This window comes from Silurus aristotelis (assembly GCF_946808225.1).
Source record: "Silurus aristotelis genome assembly, chromosome: 3".
Lineage (NCBI taxonomy): Eukaryota > Metazoa > Chordata > Actinopteri > Siluriformes > Siluridae > Silurus > Silurus aristotelis.
This window is the reverse complement of record NC_139576.1, coordinates 9695227-9705874: the sequence shown is the minus strand read 5'-3', so window position 1 is coordinate 9705874 and position 10648 is coordinate 9695227. Positions and strand designations below refer to the sequence as shown.

The 10648-nt window shown below is 40.4% G+C and overlaps 2 protein-coding genes across 2 annotated transcripts; one reads left to right on the top strand and one right to left on the bottom strand.

Annotated features, from left to right (window-relative positions):
• Window positions 1-96: 96 nt before the first annotated feature.
• lcmt2 (leucine carboxyl methyltransferase 2) lies at window positions 97-9404 on the top strand. Its single transcript, XM_083537001.1, has 14 exons — window positions 97-284; window positions 1112-1236; window positions 1324-1405; window positions 1483-1660; window positions 2067-2223; window positions 2309-2498; window positions 3847-3954; window positions 4117-4204; window positions 5309-5542; window positions 5636-5860; window positions 5939-6036; window positions 7546-7733; window positions 8500-8635; window positions 8721-9404. The coding sequence occupies exons 1-14, from the start codon at window positions 237-239 to the stop codon at window positions 8925-8927; spliced, it is 2064 nt and encodes a 687-aa protein (XP_083393127.1). The 5' UTR covers window positions 97-236; the 3' UTR covers window positions 8928-9404.
• On the bottom strand, window positions 8982-10470 carry crygs2 (crystallin, gamma S2). Its single transcript, XM_083537204.1, has 3 exons — window positions 10398-10470; window positions 9654-9896; window positions 8982-9368 (listed from the first exon to the last, which is right to left on the bottom strand). Exons 1-3 carry the CDS (start codon window positions 10404-10406, stop codon window positions 9096-9098), a joined length of 525 nt encoding a protein of 174 aa, XP_083393330.1. The 5' UTR covers window positions 10407-10470; the 3' UTR covers window positions 8982-9095.
• Window positions 10471-10648: the final 178 nt, after the last annotated feature.

The window sequence follows — 10648 nt, the reverse complement described above, 5'->3', positions numbered from 1 at the left end:
AAAGTTTGCTTTTGATGTATATTCCGATAAACCCCACCCTATTTTAATAATACTCACGCTCTGATTGGTTGTGTTGGCTCACTGGCCAATCCTGGGACAGGGGGCAGAAAACCGGAAGACGGATATCCAGGTGTTTAGACACGCGGGTTGATTAGAACTGTTCCGTTTCTTATCAGGTTCTGTTCTCTTCAGTGTGTGGGTTTGAATTTGGGTGTGATTAAGTGTCATGAACCAGAATGTCTCTGATCAACATCCAGAAGAAGAAGCATGGGGAGGATGCTGCGGTGAGCATGTCCTCATGTGTCAAATCCAGATGTGTCTTATACGTTTAACAACAACAATAACAATAACAACCTTTAATACATATTCGTTTGTCAAAAAGTCAGGGGAGCTAGGTTTGGGTTCTACATGACCTTAATTCAACCGTAATTCCTCCAGGAATGCCAGTAGAAATCTTTTGGGCATTTATAAACATTTCTCAAGAGGACTCTGCATGTCCACAGGGATAAGAGCTTTCTCAAAATGCTTCTTCCATCACTTAACAATATTCTTAGTAGCGATAGTGGAGACCATCACTTTCCTGCTAGCCAGGGCATAGTCCTTTTTCTTCCCACTTTCTTGAGGTCCCAGTGTATCTTTCCAAACTTACAGCTACCCCTTCTTTGATGTTAATTAGGTTGTTCTGTCAATGGGACATTCTTTGATGTTAACTCAGTAGTTTTGTCTAGGGAAATTCTTCTTTGATGTTAACTAGGTTTTTTTTATCAATGGGACATTCTTTAATGTAAATCAGCTAGTTTTGTTCAGGAACATTCTTTAATGTTAACCATCTAGTTTTGTCTAGGGACATTCTTCTTTGATGTTAACTAGGTTCTTTTATCAATGGGACATTCTTTAATGTAAATCAGCTAGTTTTGTTCAGGAACATTCTTTGATGTTAGCCAGATAGTTTTGTCTAGGGGCATTATTTCTTTGATGTAACCAGCTGGTTTTGTCTACGGATATTATTTAATGTTAACCAGTTAGTTCTGTAAACTCTAATGTGAACTATTTCAAATGAGTAGTGTTTGTTGATGAACAGTTTTGTAAACCGCATGTCCTCCTCTATCAGGTTCAGGGCACTAATGACAGCAGTGTGGTCAGTAAGGTGTCCGCAGCAGCTCGAGGCTACTTTCACGATGACTTCCTGAGACATTTTGTGGGCAAGGTGTCTCGAAGAGCTCCTCTCATCAACAGGTAGCACTAGTGGGCATTCAGTGCTGGATTGTAGAATGATTTTAAATAGAAAATGAACGTTGGTCAGTGGCTGTGGTTTCTTCCCAGGGGCTACTATATTCGCTGGAAAGCTGTGGATCACTGTGTGAAACAATTCCTACGTGTTACAGATGGCTGTGAAAGGAGACAGGTAATACAGAACCCCCACAACATCCTGATTTCTGCAGTACATTTTTATGTCTCATCTCTCAATCTGTCTGTCTACAGATCTTGTCTTTGGGGGCAGGCTTCGACTCGCTTTACTTCCGGCTTTATGCGGAAGGCGTGCTGGAGCGGGTTAGCGTATATGAGGTCGATTTTCCTGAGGTTGCCAGGCGCAAGGCAGCTTTAATCAGCAGCACTCATTCTCTGAAAGATGCTCTTCCTGATTGCGAAATCTTAGCTGGTATGAAGTGAATTCACCTCCCACCACCACCCTTTATCAGCAAGTCTTTTTTGGGGTGGATGGATGGAATGATAGATAGTTTATTCACCCCCATGGGAAATGTACAATAAACAAATATTTTTTTAGAAAGTACAATACTATACAGTATGTACATCATTTTGTTTTTTAGGTCACATTAAAATACCTCGACTTATCATTTGACATCAAATTTGTGCTGCTGAATTGAACATTACTTTAGTTTTTGTCTCTTTAGTGTTGCCGTATAGTTTGCTGAGCAACCTTTTAAATACTAATACGGCATGGCAATGCTATACAGTTTAATATTTTAATGCTCAAAGCGGTGATTCATGTTGGAAAGTAGCATTCCTTCGTCACTTCAATAGCTGTAGTTTCTGACCAGTTTCAGGCCCTGTGTACGTGAGCAGTGCTTATTATAAGCTGCTAGGTGTGGATGTAAGGAACGAAAAGGAAGCGGAGGAGGCTCTGAGTGCAGCTGGATTGCAGTGGAGCTCCCCTACGATGATTCTCTCAGAGGTGGTGCTCACTTATATGGAAACCTGCTGGTAAGTAAAAGTCTGCGTGGATTTACATGGTTTTATTATTCTACACTTTTTTGTAATGATTCCTAAGCTCGTATATGTGCTTCAGGTCGGATGCTGTGATTGGCTGGGCAGCGCGCATCTTCTCTCAGGCTATGTTTGTGATGTATGAACAGATACGGCCAGGCGATCCCTTTGGCACCGTTATGCAGAACCACTTCCTGAAGCTCAACTCTAAAATTCATGCTCTCTGCCAGTACCCAGACACAGTAGCACAGACGGAGAGATTTCTGAGAAGGGTATGATTTCTGATTAAACTCTGAGAGATATATTTTAAAGCTGTTGAGCTTCATTTTTATTTGTATATCTTTTTTGAACAATGGACATCTGCTTTCCAAAGATAAGCAGATTATAATGTACCTTGAGAAGGAACCCATCCTCATTTGGGTAGCACCAAATGTTAAATGAAACAAACCTCAAAAATTTGTCACCAATTGTTGAGGTGTCCTGTCCAGTGATAGGTGCTTAAATACATGACTGTATATTCTGATTGTCTAAAATCTATTTCAAGTATAATGATTGAATGCTGAAAAGACTTGTGTGAAACCTATGGTGGTATCTAAATTTCTGCTGGAAGAATTTGTGGAAAAATGTTCAAGTACGATGAACTGTCCATATTACAGGAGAACCGGCAAAGAACATGTCATGCTGGTTTAGAAATAGCTCTACCGCTCATTTTTAAAATTATTTATTTGTCACATAGTCATACAGTGTGTGATATAGTGATATGCTTTTTTTGACTGTCCGACTTGTAAACGTGGAAAGAAATACAATATAAAAAATAAAGAGTAAAGTAACATATTTAAAAATAAATAAAATGGAGAATAAAAGTATATTATATATAGTCTGACTCTAGAGAATTAAAAGTTAACGATAAAAGAAAAAAAGGGTGTATGTGTATATATGTGTATATACACATACATGAATTACAAAGGAGAGATGGATGGATATGTATGACAGATATAGAAGAAGTACAGATTAAAGTGACCCAGTATGATTGTGATTGTCATTAGTGTCCATGTGCTGGTATAAAAATGTTAAAGTGAAAAGGTATAAAGTGACGCTGTGCTATTCCAGTCCAGAGTTAGAATGGCTGGGTCCAGTGTTAATGATCCACTAGTGCAAAGTTATGCAATAATAGTGAATTTGTTTATTCCACTCCAGTGTGCTGATTGTATCTGTAACTACTCTGCACTACCAAATCACACCATCACTTGTCTTTTATAGCCTGTCAAAGATGAAAAAATTTTGCAAGATAAACTATTCTATAATTTGATACCCATAAATTTGATACAATCTTGTGTTTTACGTGTGAGTATTTTAGGAAAGTAAAAGTCTGAAAATTTACGAGTTACATAACATCAAACCACTGAATTATTAAATACTTTCTAAATTGTTAACCTTACTTACAAATGGTATACATGAAAACATATGTATTTGATCGGGTTGCAATCCTAACAAAACTCTTCTGAAAAATTATTCCTATTCATCCAACCATCCATCCATCCACCCACCCATATATCCAACCAAACAACCATTCAACAAAACATATCAACTTTCAGAAGTGGAAACATTTTTTCCTGACAGGGCTGGGAGAAATGTGTATGCTTGGATATGAACCAGTTCTACTTTGGTCTTCTCACAAAGAACGAGAGGGAGAGGGTCGAAAAGTTGGAGCCGTTTGATGAATTTGAGGTGAGACACACTGCACCCTGAACACACACTCAAACTGAGACTGCAAACTTCATTCCATTTTTTTATTGCTATAAGTGCTGCTATACTATATATATATAGCAAGTACATATTCCACTAGCAGACACATCCTCTCTTTTCTTTTTTTTGTTTAATTATTATTAGGAATGGCATCAAAAGTGCTCTCATTACTTCATCCTCACTGCCTCCAAAGGCTCTCTGACCAGTCAGGCGGTCCTCATATTCCCGAAAGGTAAGATCTGATAATATACTGTGTTTATATTTTTCATTTATAAGAGTCATTTAATACGACTTATTAGCTTGAACCCAGTGTGAAAAGTAGAATCAGCTTAAACAAACCAAATTCTAAAAATTAAGGGAGCCATTTGTAATTTTTAAGTCCACAACAACCTGATCAACTAACCCTACCAGAAAAGGCACTCCGGCCGAGCTGGTGCGGAGCTAATTCTGTCCATTGCACCGCATAAACAATTGTACAACAATACTGAGATTTGTTCAGTCTAATCCTCTTTAGTATAATATAATTATTATAGGAAAATTTGAGATATTGCAAACTACCCTGTATGTCATAGTGTCAGGAGTGGAAATAGTAATTTAATATTCTACTCAAATAAAAGTATTACAACTTCAATGAAATTTTACTTAAATACAAGTAAAAATAGCAAAAAAAAAATCTTAATTAAAGGTGAAAAGTAGCTGATTTAAAATACTACTATAATAATACACTGGGATTCTAGTGTAGTTCAGTATAGTTGTGTAGTTGTTTTTAATTGAAGGAGCACCTTTACAAATTAAAATGCATTAAAAAACCCACTACAGTCCATGACTTGAGTCTAATGGAAGTTATGCAGTTTCACAAAAAAAAAAAAAAAAAGTTAGTCATTTATGATAAGGAGAGAAATCGCAAACTCAGATTCAGAATTCAGACAGTGAGCACACACATTGAGCAACTTTCTAATCGAGGACGTTTCGCTTTCAGCTAGGTCTGACTCGATGCCGTCTGTCTTGTCCGTCTCCATCTTCCTTTGTTCTGAGTTTAGCGCATTTGTTCTCCGCCCACAATCAGTAGTTTTCGGGGTGCGATTTCTTTTCTCCTTGCAATATTTTTTTTATTTTTTATAGATTTTAAAAACTACTTTAAAAAGTAGTGGTACACAAAAAAACTACCTAATTGCAGTAACGCGAGTAAATGCAATTCGTTACTTTCCACCTCTGCATATTGGTACAGTAGGTCTTTGTGTTATTTGTTCTGCAGAGTTAGCAGTCGTAATAATTAGTAGATAAAGTATTAAGGTGTTGTCTGAATTGTGGTTCTCTCTCTTTGTATATCTCTCAGATACTCCCATTCCTGTGATCAAGCCTGATGTAGAGGATCGGCCTGTCACAGTACGGGTCATGGCTGAATCTCTATGTGTAGAGGCTTTGGGAATGGCCTCCTGCCTTCTGGAGCCTGGAGTCATGCTCCTTACAGGGGGCTGTGGCAGACGAGGCCGAAACACTGCAGTTACACTTTTGATCAGAGACCACACGGCTTGGAGATATGCCACTGTGGAGCCAGGCGGAAAGAGATGTGTGTGTGATTGTGCCAGATTTTTGCATGGCCCATTTTTTTAATGTTGAAATAAATAAAATGTTCATCGATCTTAATTTTGGTCAAATGCAGGTGTGCGGATGTACCACTCCATGACGTTTGTGCCTGGATGGGGCGCAGTAATTCTAGGTGGCAGAACTTCACCACTTAACCCCATTGATGATGTTCTGAGAGTCACCTATGTGACTGACCAGTTTAACCCTGAAAATGTGCTTGTATCCCTGGAGAAAATGGCTTGTAATGGCGCAGCCCCAAAGCCAAGATGGCGGCATTCAGCGACCTTGCTGAGTCATGGTGGTAAGGAGGTTCTCTAACTGATACATTGCTATTACTATATCAATAACTGATACTCATTGTAATATCTCTTACATTCAGATAGGAACTACTTATTTGTTTTTGGAGGCTGTACAGAAAGAGAACTGGTTCTAGGTGATGCACACTTCCTGTGTTTGGAGGACCAGCAATGGACTAATGTAAGTCTTAACCCCCTATTGTAAAGAAGAGAAGCTATGGGTCATACCATCACTCTGGTGGCAAGGGAGTTTCCCCCTTACAAAGAAATGAACAGTCTAGAATTTTTATAGCAGGTTTATTTAAACAGAGAGACATAATGAGTGAATGGTGTTTTTTATACACATAATGAGTTGATACTAAGAGTACTTTCCTCGAGGGACAGGACTAATTTGGGTGTGCGGTAATCAGAATTAGCAAGAATTCTGATTCTTGCTCACCCAAATTACTCCTGTCCCTCGAGGAAAGTACTCTTAATATCAATTCATTACGTGTATAAAAAACACCAGTCACAGAATCAACCTCTTCTCTTCAAACCCCTGCATCACCATGGGATAGACCAAAGAGCTGTCAAAGGACGTCAGGGACAAGGCTTGGCCGTATGTTTTTGGTCATTGCCAAATGACCCATTTACCAACCATCTTTAAGTGCTCTGGCTGAGGCCAGGAGATTCTCATCCAAGATTCTACAGTGCATGGCCTCGTTCGTGTGGTGAAGTCTTTTTGTACCCTTAGCAGAGAAACCTCCCCAGAGCAGAATGTTTCCTCCTCCATGTTTGACAGTGGGGATGGTGTTCTTGGGGTCATGTTCAGCATTTCTCTGCCTCCATACACAGGCGAGTCGAGTTGATGCTCAATTTTGATCTCATCTGAGGACATCACGTTCTCCCAAACCTTCTCTAAATCATTCAGGTGTTCATTGGCAAACTTTAGACGGACCTGTTCATGTGCATTCTTGAGCAGAGGGACCTTGGTGTTTTAGCAATGATTTTCCTAGTGACTGTGGTCCCAGCTGCCCTTGAGATCTTTAACAAGCTCCTCTTGTGTAATTCTGGGCTGATCCCTCACATTTCTCAGAATCATCCTTACCCCATGAGGTGAGATTTTGCATGGAGCTCCAGAGCAAGGGCGATTGACTTATCTTGTATTTATTACATTTTCAAATTATCATGCCAACAATGGTCTCTTTCTCACCCAGCTTCTTGCTGATGGTCTTGTAGCCCATTCCAGCCTTGTGCAAGTCTACAAACTTGTCCCTGACATCCTTTGACAGCTCTTTGGTTTTTCCCATGGTGGTGGAGAGGTTTGAATAGAAGAGGTTGATTCTGTGACTGGTGTCTTTTATACACATAATAAATTGATATTAGGAGTTATTTCTTAAAGGGATGAGATTAATTTGGGTGTGTGGGAGTCAGAATTCTTGCTGGTTGGTGGGGGATCAAATATTTATTTCACTCGATCAAAATAATTGATGTATACTATTAATTTATTTGTTTCTGGATTTTGTTTACATTATTTCTCTTTCTGTTGCAATAAACCTGCTATAAAATTTCTAGACTGTTAATTTCTTTGTAGGGGGTAAATTTACAAAATCAGCAGGGGATCAAATCGTTATTTCCCCCATGTAATGGTTAAGAATTCAAGAATGCCACAACCCATTTGTTTTATTCCTAATGAACTGTCTCTCCAAAGGTCCCACTTAAAGGCTACATCCCTGAACCACGTCACTCCCACTCCGCTTGCACCTATAGACAAGGATTGGTGGTCTTCGGAGGCCTGGGCCAAGGAGGTATCCCTTTAGGAGATCTTGTCCTACTGAAGCCCACGTCTGCTGGGTTCTGCTGGGAAAAGTTGAATGTTTGCCCTGCCTTGGTACCAAGGTAACACACGTTCTTTTTCACGATATTTGATTTCATTGTAATAAAACTAGAGGTCAACCGATGTGTTTTTCTCTGGCAAATGCTAATATTTTTTTGGTCTGTTATGTCTGCCTGATTTCCCCACCATCCCACAGCTTTCATCTCATAAAATCTACATATAATTAAAAAGACGTGATACAGAAAATTGCTGAAACTAAACATTTATTGAACAACACAAGCCTCTCCAATCAGTGCTTGCTTTATATATTCACAGTTCGACAGAAACTCTTCCGGTTTCCCTGTTTGGAGACAGAGAACAGAATACTGCCACCTAAGGAAGAGTTATGTTCTCTCACGCAAGCACAGAACGTACACGCACGGTTTGGTGTGTTTGCAGATTCGCCTGCCTAATAATTAATAGCACAGTCGGCTGATGACAATTTATTTAAAAAAATGCCAAAATTTTGGTTTAATCAGTTGACCTCTAAATAATACAACTATTTATTGAATAATTTGCCCAAGGTTCCCTGGTGGTCTAGTGCGGCGCACTCACCGCTGCGGCCCAGGTTAGATCCCCGGTCAGCCATTAGGGTTGCACAAGCCTTAGTGCCGGTCCCAAGCCCAGGTAAATGGGGAGGGTTGTGTTAGGAAGGGCTTCCGGCATAAAAATGTGCCAAATCAAACATGCGGATGATCCGCTGTGGCGACCCCTAATGGGAGAAGCCGAAAGAAAGTTTTATTGAATAATTTGCCCGGTGGTGGTTAATGTGATTTTTGTAATCCTCAGGTATTCCCATACCGCCCATGTGATTGGAGAGAATCTGGTGGTAGTTGGCGGAGTCTGGCTCCAGACAGATGGTGTCCCGGGAGTTGCCATAATAAACCTGACCACCAAAGTCAGTGTTGAAGTCCACGTGGACACAGTGAGTAGTACATTATGTGAAATAAGGATTATTTGTTATTAAATATGAATTGTCAAATCACTTTGATCATTTTCTCGCCCCACAGTCAGTGGTCCCCTGGCCCCTCATGCTACATTCTTTCTGCTCAGAAGTGCTGGACTCTGATGGAGCTGAGATGGTGCTCATTGGTGGCGGAGGAAACTGTTTCTCTTTTGGCACCCACCTCAATTCCCACCCTGTTGTTCTAGACCTGAGGCCTGTGCTTCAAAAAATGTCACATTTAAACAAACCACCTCAGGAAAATGATAGGTAGCTAGCTATTAAGACCAGCATCTGGGCCATTATCATGTGCTAGTAATGAAAACCATTTCCAAGCAGTCAGCACCAGCCAAACTTTATTTCATCCAGGACCTCAGTTTAAATCACAACCAAGAGATCTAACGTGACACGGGGCGCCCGAGCATGCTTGTTTTTGTTACGGTCACTTGGTCAGGCGACGGAAGGACTGCATGTTGGGACAGACTGCGCCCCAGTCCACAGGCTTGCGGTAGTCGCCCTTTTCCAGGAAGTACTGGCGGCCATGGTAATTGGGGTGCTCGTAGAAGATCCAGTATCCTTTCAGGACCTTGCAGGAGTGCACCTCTCTCAAGCGGTAACGCTCCAGAATGGAAGGGCAATCCTCCGTGACTTCAAACGACTGACCTGCAAAATCTGCCTTGTCGTAGAGCTGCATCTTGTACTGTGTCCCACTTGTCTGGAATAGATGCCAAGAAGGATGGAGGGTGTGGGGTTTGGGGAAGAAAGGGGAAGGTTAGAAATGGGGAAAAATAGGTTACAGTGTTGATAAGATCAGAGTAACCTTTTATTGCTGGTGTAAGTGTTTTTATTTTTTATAGTAAAAACGAGTCAAATCAACATTTAAAATAATTAGCAGTTCACTGGTGGGACAATAAGAATAGGAAACTGAGAGATGTAAAGTGTACTTTTCTAGGTTTTACCCAGTCGTTGTTGGTGCAGCAGTTCTTTCAAAGTGACTTACAACGTGGATTATCCTGCAGGAGCTGAGCCGGTCAGTGAGCCCCGTCCAACGCAGGAACTCGGGGTATTTCCCACGAGTTAGAACATACTGGTCACCCATGTAGCTCGGAAGCTCGTAGACCACCCAGACGCCGCTCTCCACGTGTATGGAGTTACAGCGGCTCAGGTAGGTGTGGAAGTCCGAGCAGTCGCTGTCGCACTCATAGCGACGACCCTGGAAGTTTTTGTCCTCGTAGAAAATAATCTGAAAGGGTTTTGGACTGATGTTTAAAAACACTTTTTCCATATTAACATGAGCTCGTGTTATGCATATATAAATATCTTACTGTTCTGATTTATGCAAAAAGAAAAAAGCACCAAGGGGCCAGCTGGGATTTGATGGATATGGGGATTTTTTTCCATTGAATGCCGCAACAAAACCGGAATTGTGAATTGAAAAAATAAAATGTGCATATTTATTTTAACGTTGGCACAATCAGCTGCCTTGCTCAGAGACAGGTTTTGAAAACTATCCACAAATGATGATTAGCCAAAAACCTTTTCAGCTGGTCCAACACAGGAATTTGTAATGCAAATCTTTCTATTTATTAAAATTTATTTTATATATTCAAAATGTATCACTAATTAATAACTGCATATAACCGGAGCCTCAGTACGGCCAAAAACAACAAACGCAGACACCATTCAAAATAAACTTTGCACACGACTTCCATTAGAACACTAACTTTCCAAACTGTGTACTTACCCTCCCCATTATGGATCCTCGATCTCAATTCCTGACTAACCGCAGGCCCACTAGTGCTGCTTTTAAATACTTAGCCCCCCTGATTTAGGATTAGTCAGGTGTCGAGTGGTTGATAATTGCTTTGTCATGATAACGAGATCCAAATTTTGAGTTAGTGATTCTAGGCCTCTGTTCAGGTTTTCCAAAAAGTGAAGTGTGGGATTAAAGAAGTATAATAGCAGCACTGCCCACAGCCCACCCATTTACTCCCT